Source organism: Typopeltis vanoorti, chromosome 24 (genome assembly GCF_054136105.1).
Source record: "Typopeltis vanoorti isolate ZY-2024b chromosome 24, IOZ_Tvanoo_1.0, whole genome shotgun sequence".
NCBI lineage: Eukaryota > Metazoa > Arthropoda > Arachnida > Uropygi > Thelyphonidae > Typopeltis > Typopeltis vanoorti.
In genome coordinates, this window is record NC_143572.1 from 50930094 (window position 1) to 50952141 (window position 22048).

The following is a 22048-nucleotide window of genomic DNA, read 5'->3' on the forward strand; positions in this document are numbered from 1 at the left end:
AAGGAATTTTATTGAGTGTCTTCTATGACAAAGTGCTTTTTTATTCTTTCTAGGATTATTCTCAGTAGTAATTTTGTAACATGGCTTGTTAAACTTATTAGTCTATATTCTGAACATTCAAAAGTTCTTGGAATTTTGGGAAAAGCGACAAAGATGGATTTACTTGATCATCAGGGATATATCCTGTATCAAAGATATTAAAAATAACCTTGAGGTAATTAAGTATGTTTTCATTTACCTTCTTTAACAATTCAATAGGGATCTGGTCAAGGCCTGGTGCTTTACCTGTTTTCATTTGACTTAGAGCATATTCTATTTCTTCATATGTAATTGGTTCATATTTTGTATATCTGCTGCGTTCTGTGCGATCAGAGTTAAACAGTTCTTTTCCATATTCTTTCCATCTTTTTATGATATCTTGTGTCTCTAGTAGCATTTTTCCATTTTGATCTTTTCTATAAAGATTATGGTTGAAATTTTTCTTTTTATTTGTCAGAACTTGGATTGACTTATGCATTTCTTTACTGTTGTGTTTCTTGTCCAATTCCTCCATTTCTTTACATTTTTCATTTAGCCTTCTTGCATTCATTTTTTATAATTTTACTGAGTATTCTATACTGTTGGGTACTTTTCTTTTTTCTTCTTTCATTCATAAGTTCTAGTATTGATTCAGTCATCCAGGGTTTTTTCTTATTGTATTTAATTTTTGGAATAACCTCGTTAGCTGTCTCATATATTGCACTTCTAAAATATGACCACCTGTTTTCAATTTCCTCTGTGTTACCAAATATATTGTCTTCTATTTTATATCCTATATGATCTAATTTTTTCCTAATTTCTGAGTTAAATACCATTATGTTGTCAGGTATATTCAGAACTGTCAAGTCTTTCAGTATGATTGTTTTTAGAAATGTTTTTTAATTTAATTTTCAAAGTAGACACAACAGGGTTATGGTCTGAACCTACATCAGCACCTGGGTATGTTTTTATGTTGATTATATTATTTTTGTATCTATTATTTATCATTATGAAATCTATTTGGTTTCTTATAGAGTTATCTGGGTTTGTCCAAGTATATAGTCTGCACTTTGGATATTGAAAGAAAGTATTCATTATGCATAAGTTGTTTTGAATGCAGAATTGTATCAATCTCTCACCTCTTTCATTGCTTTTGCCTAATCCAAATTTTTCAACAAATGGATTTTCTTTGCTTTCTTCAACCTTTGCATTCAAGTCACCCATCACTATGAGTATCTCATTTGATTTTATATATTCTATAGATTTTTGTAAATTATTATAAAAATCTTCTAATTCTTTATCATTGTGTGTCATCGTAGGGGCATAAATATGAATAATTATGATGTTAAAAGGCTTCATGGCTAATTTAATAAGTATTATTCTTTCATTTATGAGCCACAGCCCCATTACAGATTTAAAGATGTCTTTCTTAATCATCAAACCCACTCCATATTCATGCTTCTCTCCACCAGAATATACAAATATAAAGCCATCTTTTCTAGTTTTCTTGTGTTAAGCCATCTTGTTTCACTAATTCCTATCACATCAACTTTAAGTCTTTTCATTTCCTGTATGAGGTTGTCAAAATTCCCTAGTTTATATAATGTTCTCACATTCCAAGTTCCAATTTTCAAGACTGTTTCTTGTTTTCAAACGAGGAATATCAAATGCCGACCTTCCTTTCGGATTTAAGTTGACATCATGAAGTGCATTTGCAGTGCTCATTTTACTCGGCATTTCAGTGTATTTTTCCCTGTAACTGTTTACAGCTTGGGACGTTGCAGAGGTTCCAACTTCCAAAGCATAGCGTGTAAGATATTTCCATTTCTCCATGGTCAACTATAGGATAGAGGAGAGTAACGTGGTGAGGCCTGATCTCTTCCACGTCTGCAATAGCCAGCTAACTTTAGTAGATTTAGTAATTACTAAATCACTAAGCTCTTGAATTGATAGTAGCCTCTACAGATTTCTCTTCTATAGTAGTAGTTGATATATAATTTTCAGTTGCAGAAGTAATTCATGGAAATATTCTCTCCATCTTATTTTTTTGTTTGTTAACATGTTTCCCTACCATCTGTGTGTGTGTATATATATATATAGCCCAGGCTTATATCCTCCTTTAATTTGTTTAATTATCTTATATGCTTGTCTAAGATCACCCTTGCTCAGGAGTTTATGTTCTATTTGCATATAATGAGAATGTGAGAACAGAAATGCAAGTTGAACAAGGAAACAGGATGGACCAGGGAGGTCAGGAGAGACATGAAAGGAGAGTGGATTCTGAAAGCAGAAATGAATGCATATATGGGGATGGTCAGCACAGAAATGGAATGGCCTGGAATACATGGGAGTAGCCGAGTCTGGGTAAAGTATATCGGATGAAGGGTAAGAGTGAGCAGACAGCAGCAAGTATGAAGTCACAGATGAGGGACAGTATGGGGAGGACTTGGTTACAGACCAAGAAATGAATTGTTATGCTTATTTATGAATGCCAGGAGTATCAGAAATAAGGAAAACGAAATGGCTGCATTGACTGAGTTCATCCAATTGAAAATAACTGGAATAAGTGAAACATGATTGGATGAGAATGAAATAGAAACATAAGGATATGATGTTTTTAATGAGGATAGGAAGGGCAAGAAGTGAAGAAGAGTGCTGCTGATGATAGCAGGAGAATGATGTCCATACTAGATTGAGATATGGTGGGGGGGTTAAAACGTGACAGTAGTTTTGAAGCAGAATGGTGTGAGGTGGAGGTTGATAGAATAAGATATCTGGTTGAGTATTGCCATAAGCCAAAGATTGTGGAGGGTGGAGACGAAGAAATGTATAGGCAACTTCTTAATGAGCAAGCAAAGGGTGATTATTATGGGCAATTTCAATTATGGCAATAATGATCATAATGAAGAATGGCATCAGGGAATTAGGAGGATGAATTTGAGTTTTTAAGGGACTATATAATCTTAGGCAATATGTAATGGAGGGCACACAGGGGTTGAGATTAATAAATTTAGGTGTACCACCTTAACCCAGTCCTGAAGATACTTTCAGGCGCAAACTTTGTTTGCTCACACTTGGATAAAGGATTAAACTAAATTTATTATACTCTAACCAAGTGGAAAATAAACTTTCAACAGGGGTTGAGAGTTGGATCTGGTTATATCATCAGAGGATGTGATTGTGAATGGAGTGTCTAATCTTGCCCTGGTTGGTAAGAGTGAACATGAAGTGATCACCTGGTTGTAGCCAGTCATATGAGAATGAAGGGATTATATGTAGACTACAAGACTGGTGATTATGAAAGCTCAGGAGATAACCATGAGCTATAACATGAAAAGAGGAGTAGTGGAGAGGAGACCGATGCTGCTTGAGCAGTGATCAAGAGCTATTTAACAGCGGCAGTGTATTCCAAAGGTCCGCGCGGTTAGCCTAGTGGCTTTGCGCTTCGCAACCATATGCCTGGGGAAGGAGTGTCCTAGGTTCGATTCCCGTCGGAGACGTGAGGAGCTGAAGGATCTTCCTCAGCCATAGCCAAGTTAGCCGGTCTTGGGCGCGGGCAGTAGGGTTTTTTCCGCCAGTTTATCTGGTGTTTTTCATCCCGCAAGCAGACAAACCGGCCCCGTGAACACACAGGGATACAGCCAAGAATACCTTGAGGCATAGGAGTGACCATTCTATCCTCGTATTTCGGTTACGAAATCCAAGCATGCTTGGAAGGTTGTGGGCCTTAAAGGCCTGTTAAAGCCATTGGGATAGATAGTGTATTCCAAAGGTGAAAAGGATAAATAAAATAGGAGTAAAATGGATAGATGATGACATTAAGCATGGAATCTGGAAGAAGAAGAAGGCAACATTATGAGGCAACTTAAGATGAATGTTGGTAATAATCAGTTGCATGAAGAGTACAAAGAGCAAGCCAGGAAGGTGATTTGGTTGTTAAAGACAGAAAAAGTGCAGTATGAGAAGAAATTAGCCAATCAAACTAAGAAAAAGCTAGTGAGTTCTTTCAATATGTGGCAATTTGAAGAAAAAATGACTATGGGAAGATGATGCTAGTTGATGACACTGGTAGACTGCTTGCCAATGCAGAGTAGAGGATATAGCTGAAGCATTCAATAAGCAGTTTATCATTTCATCAGTGCAGTCTATTGGTGTATTTCATCCTCATGAAGGTAACATCATGAGAAGCTGGAGCATAGAGGGTATGGTGGAGGAGGAACTGATGGTGAATGAGCAGGAGATACATGAGGAATTAAGTAAAGTTGATGCTAATAAAGCAGTAGGACTTGACAATATATTGCTGTGAATCTTGAAGGAATGTTTCAGGGAATTAACAGCACCTTTGGCACAAGTGTTTAACATGAGTCTTGCAACAGAGTAAGTTCCAAAGGAATGGAAAGGGATAAAAATTGTTTCATTTCACAAAGGGAAAGATAAGACTAAGACCAAATAATAGGCTGATCTGTATTTCTGGAGTTATGTTAAAGTGTTAGAGAAGTTAGTGAAGACCAGGATTCAGGAAGAGGCTGATAACAGCAGTATTCTTTATGATGGTCAGCATGGGTTTGTTAGGGAAGATCATGCTTTAGCAATCTGCTTATCTATTACAAGGTGACAAATTCACAGTGTACATATATATAGTGGTGTACTTGGAATTTTCGAAGGCCTTTGATAAACTGCCACTAGATAATTGACTAGTGACTTGGACAGCTGATTGGTCATCAGATAAGTATTAGCAGGTTGTGTATGGTGGAGTGCTATCCCAAGCACTAACATGCAAGGATAAGGAAGTGGTTGTGCCACTGTATAAGACAGTGGCCAGACCAGACTTGGACTATTGTGCTCAGATCTAGTCACCTGATTTTCAATGTGATGTGGAGACATTGGAGAGGGTCCAGAGATGAAGAAATGTGGACTGCAGAGTTTGGTGGATAGGAGATAGAGAGGTGATATGACAGAGACATTTAAGTTGGTGAGAGGATTTTATCAGATTAATCCAGAGGGGATTATACAAGAGTAGAAGGTGAGAAGGGAAGAACCAGAAGTCATTCCTGGAAGTTATGTAAAAGTGTGGTGAAGAAGGGTGCGAGGAGTTGATTTTTTACATGGAGAATTGTCAGTAGATGGAATGCATTACCAGAATGTGTTGTTAATGCAAGGAGTGTTTAAGATTTTAAGATTTTATATGATAAATATGTTGTCAGTTGAATGAACCTCCCACAATGAGTCTGTCAACTCCATGGAGGATGTAATAATAATAATACCCACCCCTGAAGGAACACAGCCTTGTTGCGGTGGTGGGGGATTGCATGCTTCAGTGATGTTGAGAGCTATTCTGGTGGTAGCATAGCTGCCAGCAGGGCCACCCTTGTCAGACAAGTCTCAACTGAGGAGCCAGACTAACAGTGTTCCATCCCCATCTTAACGGTGAAAAGTAAGAAGAGATCCATACCGGATCACTCGATGCCCAGGTCATCAAGGACTGCAACAGATGTTGGTGATCCTGGGCTACAGGACCCAGCTCTACTTGCTGGCAATCAGAGCAGGAAGCTGAAAAGCTACTGGAAGAAACCAAAACGTAAAAAATGGACTGTAGAAGAAAACAAAGAAGTTATGAAATGTTTTTACAGATCAACAGCAGAAAAACGAGGTTTTAGAAAGTGCATGCATTTAATTTGGAAACAAAAATTCCCAGAATCTGCAATAACAGAGCAGAAAGCTGAACAAAGACTTATGAACCGAAAGAATTTCATTTTCTGTAACAAAATATTTACTGAACTTGAGCTGCAAGAGTTAATTAATAAACCAATAACTCCAGTAACAGTAAATCATCAGGAGGTAGCTATATCAAACTTCGGAATTCAATTCAGTAATCATCAAGCTGATGACATACCTCAGAATGTTTTGAAAGAAGTGCAGTGTAAAATGAAGTCAGGGATATTGGAACATATGAACTCCATAAATGACCGTACAAGACTATCACCATTAAAAGCTTTACATATCTAAGCTAAAATAGCTCCTATTAAATGCAAATGCTGTGATTAAACCATCACAACAAACAGTATAAAGGAAACAAATCAGCTCCTATACAGCACAGCCTATATCATTACAGTGAAGCTTGGTTGCAAACTGCAAAAGCCGAGGATGAAACAATCTGCACCATGGAAAATCCAGTTGGAACAAAAAGTCAGCAAACCTCAAGCTGATCTGAGCAACTTAAAGAGTTTTAAAGAAGAATGGTTGAAAAATAATAACATCAAAAACAAACTGATTAAAACATATAATTTGGCCAACAAGACAATCTAAAACAAAGAATTATAGAAACTGTACAGAAAATTAAAAGATATGAAGCAAGAATAAACCAATATGTACAAAATATGCAATTTTGACAGAACCAACATCAGTTCTTTCATTCTCTCCAGAGAAATACAAATGCAAACAATCATTCACCAGACACTCACATTTTGGAAGTCAATCTGGGATAATCCTATTGAACACAATAAAGATGCCTCATGGATTAAGGAAATAGAATCAGAAATGAAACAAAAACAAATGCAAAATGTCATTATCACTAAAGAAATGGTCAGTGTACAAGCTAGAAAATTAAAAAACTGGAGTGCACCTGGCAAAGATGAACTACATGGATTTTTAAAGCATCTAACCAGTCTACATGATCAAATGGCAGAACAATTTAATTATTTGTTGTAGTCAGGCTCAGTGGAGACCGGATGATATTTGGGTGCACTTTTCTCTTCATGAAAGATAAGGATAAGGGTGCAGACCCAAGTAACTATCGTCCAATAACATGCCTACCAACTATGCTTAAGCTGTACACTGCAATCATAGCAAATTCCATATACCACTAATCAGATAATGAGATTTAGCCGATTGAACAAAAAGGCAATTTTCAAAAATCTAGAGGAACAAAAGACCAGATCCTTATTAATAAAATGATTCTCAGAAATTCAAAAAGATGAAAATCTAACTTACACATGGCATGGATAGACTATAAGAAAGCAAGATTCCCTCCCACACTCCTGGATCCTAAAATCACTACAAATCTTTGGAATTAGCAAAAACACATGTTCATTTCTAGCTGCTTTCATGAAAACATATTTTCATTTCTACGTGGTTAACTAATCTTTTTTCTTAGCCTGCCCTCTAGTGATAAAAAAAAATTACCAATAAAAACTACAATAAACTCTGCCAAAGTCCTCACGTACTAGGATTCTTCTGAATTATACAGTTCATATTGTTATATTACGATTATCTTCTGGATTTGTACAGGTTGCTATTGAATGTTCAGGAGAGGGAAAAAAAAAAAAAACTTCACCAGAACTTCTTGTATTGAGATTTTTCCTTGGTTGCTATGAAGGTTGCAGATGGGTCCTCCACATTCTTGGAATGGTTAGACCATCATTTTTATTCAGATTCGGATCATGTTTGAGCATTTCACAAGCTTCCTTGAATTTCCGCTCACCAGGTTTTGGTGCGGTGTAGGAACTTGGTACCTTTCCAATCAATTCTGTGGTATGTTTGGAATGCGTGGTCAGAAAAGCCGGTTTTTCCAAAATAGAGGTATTTTATGTGTTCGTTTGTGTTCATCCTTTTTGATTGGGATGGTTCGCCCTGTTTCCCCTATGTATGGTATGCTGCATGTGCATTGTATTTTGTAAACCCCTGGGTGGGCTAGGTGTGGCAGAGGATTCTTGGAAGAACTGAATAAGTGTCTTAATTTTGTCGGGGATTTAAAGGTGGTTTTGATGTTATATTTGTGTAGTGTTCTGTCTATTTTTACGGAAATGCCTCTAACATATGGTATAGCAATAGCATTCTTGAAATCTTTTTTTGTTATTAGTGGTATCTTTGTGGAGGATCTTGTGAATGGTTTTTATACTGTATCTATTTTTTGTAAAGGTATGTTTGATGGTCTCATATTCATGGTTAAGAGCTTGTTCATTTGAACAAATAGTTTGAGCTCTGTGTTTAAGGGTGCTCATGACCCCTAGTTTTTGTGTTGGGTGGTGATAAGAAGTTTTGTGTATGTACTGGCCTGTGTGTGTGTAGGTTTGCAGTAAACTGAGAAGGAGAGACAGCCCGAAGGAAGATGTGTGACGAGTGTGTCTAGTAACGGAAGAGAGTTGTTTTTTCTATTTCAATGGTGAATTGGATGCATTTGTGTTGTTTGTTCAGGTGGCTAAGGAATGTATTTAGTGCTTCGCGGCTGTGAGGCCAAATGGCGAAAATATCGTCAACGTATCTGAGCCAAATTTTGGGCTTTAGTCACGCCGACTCTAGAGCTCGTTGCTCAAAGTCTTCCATATAAAAGTTTTCTATTGGGGATGAAAGTGGTGAGCCCATAGCTGTACCCTTTTTTTGAAAGTAAAAATTGTTTTGCCACACGAAATATATGGAGCGGAGTACGTGGCCAAAGAGGGCCATGATGTCATGTGGAAATATGTTCTGTAAGAGCAAGATAGTATCATTGATTGGGACATTGGTGAAAAGGGAAGTTATGTCAAAGCTGACTAATATATCTTGGTCATTGAGTGTAATGTTTTTAATTTTGTTTATGAAATGTTGTGTATTTTTTTTTTATGTAGGAAGGGGAATGACCAACCAATTCCTTGAGTGTGGCCGATAATTTTTTGGCTAAGTGGTAATTCGGGCTGTCGATTCCTTTCACAATTGGACGTAATGGTGTGTCTGTTTTGTGTACCTTTGGCAGGCCATAAATTCTGTGCACGCGGGCATACTGACATATTAATTTTTTAATTGTTTCTTCCGGCCACGTGTTAACTGATTTAAGTAGTTCAGTAGTTTTTTTTTTGTTGCGTCGAAACGTGAAGTTATTATTTTATTATTAATCAGTAAAATAATATTTTCAACACTTTTGTGTCGCTAAATTGATAAATATGAAGGACTATTCTTAGATTCTTGGTTAGAATCTGAATTGTTGTGTCACCAGTCAAATTATTGTTTAAATGATATCTTGATCTCGTTTTGACCATGTATCAATCATGTGAATAAAATAATAATAATAAAAAGAGGAAGGTTACTGCTGGATTGGTTTTGGAACCCTTATTGTTTAATTTGTAAGTTAATGACATTGGGACCAGCTTAACTGAGATATGCAACTGTTTGCTGATGCAAAATTGGGAAGAAGTATGAGAAGAGAATAGATTGCATGTAGACAAGATTATGCGATCAGAAAGATGAGACTGCAGAACATCTAATCAGTGCTTAGATGTTCTTAATACCCATTGCCTCTGCTAGATAGTTCTTGAATTGTACACAAGCAGCACTGATCTCCTTTCCATTCTCTCACTCCATGATACAACTGCAAGCTGTCTCCTGAGCTTTTCAATAATCCCTAGTCTTAAAGTTCCACATATATCCTTTTTTCACAGCACTCCTCATATGGCTGGCAACCACACAGGTAATCATTTCACAGCCGCTTTCACCAATCAAAGAGAGAGATTCAACACCTCATTTAAAATAACATCCTCTGATGAGATTATCAAATCCAAGACCCTCAATCCTTACATGCCTTCAGTTACATACTGCCTAAGGTACGTAGCTGTTTGTCAAAAACTAAAAAAAAAATTCATTTTCTTTACTTCTAGATGCTATTTACCATCCTAATTTATATTACCACAATTAAAATCACACATTATTTTCCTATTTGCTTAGCTAATTTATTTATACATTCATTGTCACACTGTCCTCCACATTACCAAGTCGATAGCAACATCACAAGTATTTCATTCTATCTACCCCTACCTTACATCATATTGTCTCAAAACCATTGCCATTATTTATCCCCTTGCATCTCTACCTTGCATGGGCATAACTTCTTTTCTATTACATTTACATTCCACCTCCCTTTTTGCCCTTTTCTATCTTCAAGAAAAACATCCCACTTTTCCATCTATTCCATCCTTAGGATGTCCTCATTCAACCATTCCTCACTTATTCCACCAATTGATTGAGTCATGTTGAATGACTCAATCAATGCAACAATTTATTTCTCCATATTTTTGATACTACTGGCATTCATACACAAACATATCATTTTATTTCTGGGTCTATAACAAGTTCTACTGATGCTACTTCTTAAATGTGATGTTCTAGATGTGATATGATATTCTAGATTTATTTATTTATTTTATTGTTATGGTTTTTTTTTCAAACTAACATATCAATGTGGTACGTGCATTAATCACACTTCAGTGAGTTTTCAGGCAACTGAGTTGACTGAAATGTCATCATAATGCATTCTGAAACTGACTTTGTGGTTCAACCTGATCATGGGAAAAGCTAAGGATTGGCCATGGAATATTTCCAACATAATTCAAAGAGAACAAGGGATCAAATATTTGTCATTCAACATGAAAAAAGTCATTATACTATTCAAAGATGTAATTGTATTATTAACTAATACAAAAAAAAGCCATTATACTATACTGATATATATGTTTCATCTTCAGCAATGAAAAATGATTATTATTTTAAGATAAGATATTCAGCATTTTTTTTTCATTATCACAAATACAATAAACAATGAAAATTAAATTATGCTAACCTTTTGAACAAAGCATCGTCCAACCAGTTCTGGAGTATTACTACAATTCTGCAAGTCCTTCAGGAAGACACTACAGGAAAAAAAAACTTTAATTATAATTACTATTATGAAATGAAGTGAAGCTTTCTTTCCTTATAAGCCCTCCTATATATGTGCTCAATGAGCTATTAGTTATCCAAATTCCAAATAACTTTTAATAGTGAAAATTTAATTATTCTAACACTTGCGTGAATTTTCTTGGCCTTTTCTATAACTAGAATTAATAATGAAACAACTCCATGTGTTGATGTCATTTGCTATATCATTATTCTTCTAATGATGGCAGAACAAAATGACTACCTTTCTGTATGGAAAGAGTTCATGGAGCATAAAGTTATTCATTTGAAATAAGGATGAAGATATTAATATCAAATAAAAATGAGCAGTTTTTGAATTTTTTTTTTATATAATGTATATCAATTTGACATGTGATGTTATTACAGAACCCTTATACAACACCAAAGTTGTGTGTGAGAAGGAGTTAAGGGAGAAGGGATCTAATATTCTTTTCAGCTGAATCTTGTAGCCTTTTGAAACACTTTGTGAAGAAGGCCATTCCAGAAAATAGAAGTAAATGAAATGAAAGGGCAGAAGCAGGTTTCGTGAGTTAGCATTTTGATTGTAAATGGATGTTGAACAGCTGCTGTTCCAAACCTGTTTTGCCACTTTCATTCCATTTAAGTTTAAAGGAAAGCACATGCAAGAGAGATGACGATGCAGGGGAACTGCACCCATAGAAGTATGTGGAAGAAATGTAAGGCAGAAAAACAGTCTCTATCCAGTTTGCCTACTTCACATGGTGCAAACTCTTTTATAATAAAAGGTTCTTGGCATTCTGAGATGGCAGGTAAAAATGTGGCTGTGAGAGTTGAACCACATCAAAATTTTTTTGATAATATAAGAATGTGAAGGTTTATGGTGAACCACGCTAAATGTAAGTACAGTATTCTAAGTTGTGCAGATTTTGGGATTTGCACAAAGTAGCTGAACAGATGAAAAATATCATAAAGCAGAAAAGGACACCAATTTTTTGGAGGCTGAGGAGAATACAGACATGATGCACTTGTGCCAGGAATGACAGGTGAAATGTCAGCCCAATAAAAGATACCTGATCGTGTCTGGTGAGCTAGTTATTAAAGGAATTAATATTATTATTATTACGTGACACTGCCAAGGAATCCAAAGGCTCATCGAGGGAGGACACCTAATCTATAATTCTCCATCTCAACCACTTAATCCACCAACTACAGCAAACTGCATCATCTACACCATTGATTGCCCACTGCCACCACTAGTATTTTCACAGACAATCACAAACATCCATGTCCATGGCAGGATTCCAACCCACAGGCCGGCAGGAGATGAAATGAATTTTTTTTGCAATTTAAAAATAGGCTTGTATTTTCATGGCACTGAAGTTTACACTAGGCTGTCTTCACTTCATTGGAATATGGCAAGGAAATCAATGTTTAAGATACAGGTTATGGAAGATCTTGGAACATTTGAGCCTTCAAGATTTGTTTAATGAAGAAGGAAAGCTGTTTAGCAGCTGCATTAAACTATGGATTGTTAAAATGTGGGTGGTATGAGCTTGGATATCTGCAGTGGATCTAGAGCAGTTGAACCGATACCGATAGGCCTCCAAGAAGTGAAGCTGAATGTTAATGACATTCTGCTACTTTAGAGATGACTGATAGTTTGATGACGACTTTTATTGCATCTTTGTGGAATGGGTGAATGCAGCCTTCTTCAATGCTATGGGATAGTAGGATTGATCGCATGAATTAGATAAAAAAAAAAATGATCTTGAAAAATTCGGCCTTTCTCGGCCGATGCAATCTTAACTTTTGGATTGATGCAGGGGAAATGTTTCAGCTGTGTGATAGTGATGGAAGAACAAGAGGTCATCTCTGGAAATTAAAGAAGAGTGTGGTTAACAAAGGTGTCAGAACAAGGTTTTTTGCCTGGAGGGTGGTAAATGAGTGGAATTCATTGCCTGACTTTGTTGTGAGCTCTTCATCTGTAAATGAATTCAAGAAGAGATATGACAGATATTGTTTTGCTAGTTTGGGTCTCCCGCGATGAGTCTACTGACTCCATGGAGATACCCGTAATAATAATAATAATAATAATAAAAAAATTATAAAAGAAGCCAGAGGGTGAGGTCAGAGTCCACTGCATTAAGAGGTAGCAGCAAAAGAAAAGATAAGTTTTTGCCATTTTTATTAGTTTTTTTTTAGTTAAGATAAAAAGCCAAATGGTAGTTTTCTGGCACCTTAATATAGAAAATAAGGGGATAAACATCCTTATTTTATAAAAGGATGTTTATCCCCTTATTTTCTATATTAAGGTGCCAGAAAACTAGCCATTTGGCTTTTTATCTTAACTAAAATATAATTACACCTTTATGGCATTCATATAGTGAAGGTATGTAAGTTCTTTTCACTAAGCTTTGATATCTTCCAGGTCTACCTACTCACTGATGAGACCTCAAAAATGGTTGAAACCGGTCTGAGTAGTGACCTCTCCTCATAATGTAATGACAGTATTACATCTCCTAGGAGCTGTGTTTTACATTATGAGAAAATATCAAGAATAGTGAGGGAGCTTGCTCCACACTTTTCATGCCGATAGTTTTTCGGCATGAAACTTATAGATTATAGTTATCGATCTTTAGTTTCGCTTACTGGCTATAAAACAACAAAGGATATTTATCCCCTTAGTTTTTTTTTACTTTAAATTACAGAGAACCAAAGCTAGAAACAACAGTCTTTGTTGTTATTATTATGCTATAATTTAATTATTATTATTATTATTATTACGGGTATCTCCATGGAGTCAGTAGACTCATCGCGGGAGACCCAAACTAGCAAAACAATATCTGTCATATCTCTTCTTGAATTCATTTACAGATGAAGAGCTCACAACAAAGTCAGGCAATGAATTCCACTCATTCACCACCCTCCAGGCAAAAAACCTTCTTCTGACACCTTTGTTAACCACTCTCTTCTTTAATTTCCAGAGATGACCTCTTGTTCTTCCATCACTATCACACAGCTGAAACATTTCCCCTGCATCAATCCTATAAAAACCTTTTAGTAATTTGAATGTTTCTATCATATCCCCTCTTCTTCGCCTATCAGCCAATCTCTGCAATCCACAAGCTCTCAATCTATCAATGTAGGGAGCATTTTTTATATCACTCACCAACTTGGTCACTCTTCTCTGAACCCTCTCCACAGCCTCCTCATCTCCAAGGAATCCAGGTGACCAGACCTGAGCACAGTAATCCAAATGTGGAAGTATCAATGCTTTATAAAGGGGAATAATAACCTCTTTATCTCTGGATGTCAGTGTGTTCCTCAACAACCAAGTAATCCTATGTGCAATCTTGGACACCTTAGCAATGTGTCCTCTGAACTTCATCTCCTTATCTACCAATACCCCTAAGTCCCTAGCCTCATCAATCTCTTGGAGTACCTTTCCATCTATGTAGTACACAGCTGGTAATCTTTTAATCCCAAAATGCAAGACTTTACACTTTTCCACATTGAACTGACATCCATTTTCTTTTGCCCATTTTACCAGCTTATTTAAATCCTCCTGCAAACTTTCAACATCAGCTTGATTTTTTATTGCACTACACAACTTTGCATCATCAGCAAACAACTGAATATCTCCCTTTAAGCCGTTTCCTATATCATTTATATACAAATTAAACAACATTGGCCCAAGTACAGAGCCCTGAGGCACACCACTGGTCACCTGCCTCATTCTGGACTCGGCTCCTCCATACACCACCTTATGGTATCTCTCCCTGAGCCATTCTCCTATCCATATCACCAATTTAATATCCATTCCCATCTGCTACAATTTGCGTAACAGTGTTCTATGGGGTATCCTGTCAAAAGCCTTAGCAAAATCCAGAAGTACCACTGTGTAGCCAGTTCCTTTGTCCAACTCTGATGTTATTCTATTATGGATAGTTAATAGATTGCTAAGGCAGGATCTACCTTTAACAAAACCATGTTGGCCTCTATAGAGTATCATATCCTGATCCACCCATTCTTGAATTTTGTCTTTAACCAACTTTTCCAATACTTTTACCACTACTCCTGAGATGGTGATTGGTCTGTAATTCAATACTGCAGTTTTAGAGCCACCCTTATGCAAAGGAACCACTTTGCCTAACTTCCACTCCCTAGGGACCATACCAGAGTTCAAACTTAAATTAAATATCCAGGTAAGAGGGGTTGACAATTCATTTGCACATTCACGCAACACCCGAGCTGATATTCCATCTAAGCCTACTGCAGTGTTTGCATTTAAGTTTCGCAATATATTTAATACCTCTGATTCTTTAGCTTCAATTCTCACATTAGGTATTGCTATAGGTATAGAGATATCCTCCCTTGGGTGATAGACTTTTGAGAAGTGATCACTCAGTAACTCAACTATTACATCTGATTTTGTCACCTCAATACCATCAGCACCCACTAAGGTTATCCTTCCGAAGTCATTCTTCCTCTTACTTGCCACATAGCGGAAGAACTCTTTGGGATTACCCTTGATCTCTTTGGCTAAGGTCTTCTCATAATCTGATTTAGCTTTTCTTACTATGCTGGTAACCTTCCTAGCTTGAGCCTTGTACTGCTCATGGGTGTCCTGATCGCCCTTCTCCTTGTAAATTCTCCATAACATTTTCTTTTTTTGTAGTTCAAGCTTGATACTACTGCTCATCCATCTAATGCCTGCCTTGTTTGACCTCCTGACCATGGGGACACAATCTGATATTGCTTTCCTCAGATACCCACTGATTTTATCCCAAGCACTGCTAACATCTTTCCCTCGCAATATGTTCTGCCATGGGATGGCTGCAAGCTCACTCCGAAGCTTGTTATAATTGCCTAACCTGTAGTTCCGTACATACCCCTTCTTAATAGAAAAATCCACAGATTTTGCAACCTCCCAAGTCAATACCACATGATCGCTTTCACCAACTGGAGGTAACGAGGTCACCTTACTTATGCATATAACCTCTGAACCAATAACCAGGTCCAACACTCTCACACCACATGTCCCTTCAGTTACGTGCTGTTTCAAGTAATTATCTCGTAGCAGATGTATGAACTCCATTTCCTTTTTGCTACGTGATATTTCCTCCTTCCAATTGATATCACCATAATTAAAATCCCCCATAATAATCACTAAGCCTTCACTCATTGCACTAAGTTGCTGATGCATGAATTCAATATCTCCCCCTGTACTCCCTGGCCTATAGCAGCATCCAACCGTATATTTGGTTGCGTTGGTCACTATTTCGCACCAGACTGCCTCAAATGAACTCTCATTCACATGTCTATCATCATGATATACTACTTTCTTTGGCTGCAACACATCAGCTATCATCAACAGTACTCCTCCTCCTGTTCTATCTTCTCTATCCTCCCTGAAAATACTGTACCCATCACATTCAATTCCAGTGACCACATCTTCTGCTGACAGCCAAGTTTCACTAATGCCTACAACTTTTGGTGAGATTTCACTGACTAATGCCAAAAATTCTTCTCTCTTATTTCTAATGCTTCTAGCATTGGTATACAAAAATTGCAGATTCCCTCTAGATCTTGTACCGGCTTTAGAACTGATATATAAGTCACTAACTACCGTAGTCCTATGCCGATTTTTTTTCCCTCTCTTCTGCAATTTATTCTGCCTATAAGGATCAATAAATACACAATCAGTGCTAAAGTTTCTCTCTCTTACACTCAACCTTTTCAATATTAGTTTCCCTGCCCAATAACTTCAACCTGTTCAGAAAACAATAACTTCTTCAATCTCTTATGTCCTTCCATGTTAAGATGCAGTCCATCTCTGGCATACAACTGCCTTTTTCCTTCAAACACACTCCAAACATCAACAAACTCCAGACCTCTTTTTCTGCACATTCTTGCAATCATATCATTCATTATCATTGCTCGTCTACTTAACTCGTAATTGTCAAAACGAGGCAGCACACACACTATTCTCCCATTGACACTTTTCCTCTTCACAATATCTAATAATGTTCTTAAATCTTTTCCTACCCGATTTATACTACCTGTAAGGTCATTCGTACCCACCATAACTATCATCTTGTCTGTTTCATGCCCTCTCTTTATTGCTAAAGCCACTCTTTCTATTGTCCCATCAGCCCAGCACTCCTCATGCATACCACTCTCCATACCCTTAATCATAGAATCACCATATATTTTACCACTATTAACTTCATTCAAGTTCACACTCATGGACTCATTCTCTACACTATTCAGCATGACTCTCCCAGCTTCATTACTCAACTCTCTATTACTTACCCCCCCACTCTCACTACATCTCATTTCTTCTTGGCCACTTGTGGTTTTATTATGTTGACTCCCAATCACTCCCATACTATTTATTACTGAATCATTCACCAAAGACTCACCCATATGTAATCCTGTTCTAGTTACTTCAGCTAAAGTAATCTCTATAGTCCTAATTTCTCTGTTTAACACATTAAACTCAGCTTTAACTTCCAGTATCTCCTTACCGATCACTTCCACTTCCTCATGAAGAAAATGAAGGTCATTTTTCATTTTCATAAACTCCCGCCGAAGTTCTTCCGCTACGGTCCCGATGTCAGCTTCCATTTCTAAACGCTCCAGCCTATCCCGACACTTCTCACATACGTCGACATTTTCTTTCTTTTCATTTTGCCAGACCGACCACAGATCCTTCACATTTTTCGATGCATACATGTAGCAGTTTCCGCAATGCATCCATTGCGAAAAATCTAACGCTGAGCCAGCCTTTCGTGTAATAGTAGAAGTCCTGCGCGCCGCTGACGTACGTTTCTTGTTGGACGCCATCTTTACACGTTGATATAGTGAAACAAACGGCAGTGAAAACACAATATATACAACACAGTTCTAAACAATAATACCACTGAAGGACACTTGTTTCTAACCGATGCACAATTTTAGCACAATTTGTGACAAAAAGCCACACTATATTTAACTTTAAAAACACGTTTTCTAGACTAGCTTAACTCGACCGCCACATTTACCAAGGACACTAGCGCCACCCCTATTTGAAGAAGGTAATGTGTTTCCCTCATGTCTGACTGTGTTACTGGCTATTCCTTCACCTACCCATTTCAAGATGAAGTTTTTAAGGATCATATCACTTGGTGGGACAGGAATACATACTTGGCATTTTTTTTTTTTTTTTTTTTTTTTGAGTGCAGATATGTGAAGTAAAGCAAGAGAACTCTTACTTTGAATTTGAAGTGCCAGTACCTTCACAAGAGGGGGAGAATGTAAGTTGTATACAGAGAAACGTCATAAGTTTTGGATGAGAGAGATAGGCCTCAACCACTACTGTCCACCTTAACTTTTCACACTACACCCTGAATGATTCCCTCTACCACAAGGGACCTGTGAATGTGTGAAATCAAGCATTTCATGCCAGGGAATGACAAATCATGAATTCTCTCTTTATAATATGCTATAGCTCAAAATTTCCTTATCAAATACAATTGTACTTATTTGCTGTTTCTAATGCACTCCAAATTCTAACAAACACTCTGACCTGTTCATTATTTAAATGTGAAGCAGATCATTTACAGTCCATACACTCAAACAGTGAGGATATCTTTCTTGGAGCTGACATTCACAACTCAGAATCAACTTCCCTTCCCTTATTCTACACATCAAACCATAATCAATGATGTCATTAGTAGAACAATGATTACAAAGACTCTGTTGTTGAGTGATCTAAATTTGTGGGATTTTTTGCAGTGCAGTGTGTGATGTATTCATAACAAAAATTAAAGGATATGTGAAAGGAAATTGGAGAGAGAGAGAGAGAGAGAAAGTGTGTGTATTAAGTGTTTCAAAAGTGAGTGCCAATTAGCACTCACTTTTGAAAGGTGATGAGAACAGAGCAAATGTTAGTAGAGAGGACAGTATCAATGATAGGATGGAAAATGTCAGAATTAATGTGAAACGTTAATTCCAATGGTGAAAATACAGGAAAACAAAATGGACATAAATAAAGAAATAGCATGCTTGAATGTTATCTTTCACAGGACAAAGTGTGAAATTGAAAAGTTGCAGAAGTGGCAAGAGATTAGCAGAGCTGAGAAGAGAAAGAAGCAGGTGGTCCAAAGTAAGAATAGAGACTAAGTGAACAAATGAGAAAAACAAGTTAAGGAGAAAATTATGTACAGAGACTCAGTGATCAGGGGAATACTTAATGAAAGTGTAGCAAATTCACATTTCCCTAGTGCAAAAATTCATATTAGTCATGCCATCCAGATGCAAAAAGGTGAGGCGAAAGAACTAATTGTCTTGGTTGGCACATATGATCTCAGAGGAAAGAAGTATTTTATGAGGGAGGATGTAAAGTAGTTCTTAGATGAAGTAAATCTGAAGAGCAAGAAGATGAAAATTGTAAGTCTCCTGCCATGCTATGATAGAAGCAAATTGAGGAGGAGGAGGGCATTGGTAACAAATGAATCAATACATAAGTTGTGTAAAAGGAATAATGTAAAATTTCAAGATCTGTGGCCTGTGTTTAATGGAAAGAAGGATTTATATAATACTGATGGACTGCATCTAAATGGTTTTGGTGTCAGGTGTCTAGAGAGCTTTGTTCACCAAGCACAAAGGAGTACACAACTTTTATTTAGCACACTAGCTAGTACAGCAATGTCATTAAAACAAAAACAAAAAACTACAAAAATTAAAAACAATCCCATTTTAGTTCAGGTCCTCTCCTGAAATCCTCAAAATAACAACTGGTTTGTGTACCTGTGTCACTCATATGATATTGTAGTTCAATAGCTTACCTTTGTTCTTATTCATGCTCCAATGCAAATGCTTGATTTTATTTTGGTTTGATTGAGATAATGGCTGATACAACTAAGTCTATTATGTTAGTTATTATGCTTGATATATAGTGCATTCTTCAGCTTTCCCAATTTTGCAGGACGAAAAATTAGTTTTTGGAGGCAAACTCTGGTAATTCAAACAAAATTTCTGCAATTTATCTTCCCTGATTGCCAAAGATGCTCTCTTACTCCAGTTCCTTTAAATATTGTGACTAAACTGATTAATGAAACAAGGTCTGCATGAAAGAGCAAGATGGGATGCAGTAAGTTCATGAAGGCCAATAAAGATTAGATAACCAGGTCTTAGTTATCCACCATGAAATGATTTCCAACATAACTTATATATAAATCTGGCTCTCCAACAACAACACCAGCCAAATACAAACTATGCTCATCTCTTATTTCTAGGACTTCATTATTTTAGAAAACAGAACAGCTTTAGATGGCAGCATTTTTTTTTTTTTTTTTTTTTTTTTTAAGCTGCCACTATCAGTACATGAGACCACCTAACTTGCTGTCAGCTGGAAAGCTCTTGTAAGGGTTTTGAACTTTGATCTTTCCAACCAAGGACATCATTGTCACTAATTGGACAAAAGAATGATTGATGAATATAACTTCACCAAAACTGAAAGCTGAGTAAATTTAAGTTTACTAAAGTATTGTCTTGTGTCTCATCCATTAAATTTCTAATTCAAGTTAAAAACAGACTGAAAACTCTAAACTGACTGGAAAAAAAATCATCAACAATGAGAATATTTCCCAAATTTTTTTGGAGGAGAGGGATAGAGTTATCATCAATGACAGAGGGAACACTCAAGATGCTTCCTGCATGAGGCAACAATTGATCTAAAAAAACTCTGTTAAGAATTTTATTTTCATATGTTACCTCTCTTTCCCATACAGATGATCTCCTAGAATAGCATCAGAGGAATTACTCTACCAAAATTTTGAAAATCCCCAAACTATATTATTTGATTATTTGGGCATCTTTTGACTCCATGAGTTAGAAGACTCATTGAGGGAGACCACACCAACCATCATCATCAATTTCCTGATATGTACCCCCCCCCCCCCTAAGGGGTGTTCAGGTTACTATGACAGCACTACATCATTAAATTTACATTATTATTAATCTCCTACCCACAATTTTCCTCCAAATTAGTCTATTACTTGTAAAAACTCTGATATTGTCATATCTAACATTTCATTCTTCTAAAGCAGTTCTAACTGAATCAATCCACCTAGACCTTAGTCTTCCTCTGAGTCTCTTTCCTGCTATCTTGGCAACAAACATCTGTTTTGCTAACCTTTCCTCATCCATTCTATTTAAGTGGCTATACCACCTTAAATTAGCTCTGCTGACACATTCTTTAATGCTAATAATGTCAAGTTCCTTTCTAATATCTTCATTTTTAATATGATTCTGCCATTGATTCACTCCTCCCCTAATTTTTCTCAGAACCCTCATATCTGTGGTCTTTGATCAAGTGCTTTCTTTCTAATCCAACTCTCAGATCCATAACTTAAAACTGGTTTGAACACAGTCTTGTATACTGCTAGTTTGGCGTTTTGGCTAATTTCTCTCTTATTTCATATAAATTTATTCAGCTGGCTACCCACCATACCAGCTTTGCTTATTCTGTTGTCTATTTCCAGATTTAACCTGCCATCTTCACTAAAACTGTGCCTAAATAGTGCTGAAATATTTTACTTGTTCTATAGGATCTCCATTCAGAATGTAGCTGAAGTTTTCTATTCTCCTGCCTATTTTCATAGTTTTGGTCTTTTTATTGCTGATTTTCATGATAAATTTGTTACAGTTGTTGTTCAATTTAGTTAGAGAACCCTAGAGAATTGCATTAGATGTGTATAACCATTATTCACATAATATCTACCATAGTAGATATTATGTGAATAATATTAAACTCATTAAACTCTCATTAAACTCATTCACTGTCAGAGATTCAGTCATTCACTACTCTCCAAAAAGGAGAGTGGTGAAATAAGCTCCAACTAGGAGCTTATTTCTTAGCATCTCGAATTTTGGACTTTGTGCTTATATTTTATATTTATGATGCTCTAAGAGCAACGATAACAATGAAATTACACAAGTTCATGAAAAAGCAGTATAATATTTGGTAAAAGTTAAACAGACCAACCAAGAAATAATTTTAAAAATATAATCTAGTTTGATTCCAAGCATGAAGATTCTAAATATAAAAGTAAAATGGTAAAACAGAAGTACTAACTTGTGGTGGAAATAATAGATATCTTCCATGTTTCCAAAAAGAATATCTACTTTCCCACTAAGTATTGATGGGACCCGATCTCTCATTGCTGGGTTCTCAATTTCTTTCTTATAGCCCTAGAAGCAGAAGGAAAAAACTATCAAGTTTTAACATATACTTGTTTCAAGAAAGCAGTATTAAGCATTATAAATATTATTACCATAATCTCCATGGAGTCAGAAGACTCATCATGGGAGGCCCACTTAA

The 22048-nt window shown here is 36.5% G+C and overlaps 1 protein-coding gene across 2 annotated transcripts in view; it reads right to left on the reverse strand.

Annotated features, from left to right (window-relative positions):
* Nucleotides 1-22048, reverse strand: part of LOC150093190 (guanine nucleotide exchange factor DBS-like) — a 450940-nt gene that overhangs the window by 136788 nt on the left and 292104 nt on the right. For both annotated transcript variants that reach the window (XM_090413275.1, XM_090413276.1), the window contains 2 exons: nt 21803-21918; nt 10604-10673 (listed from right to left, as the gene is read on the reverse strand). In XM_090413275.1, coding sequence (XP_090269401.1) covers nt 10604-10673; nt 21803-21918 — 186 coding nt within the window. The remainder of the gene's footprint in view (nt 1-10603; nt 10674-21802; nt 21919-22048) is intronic.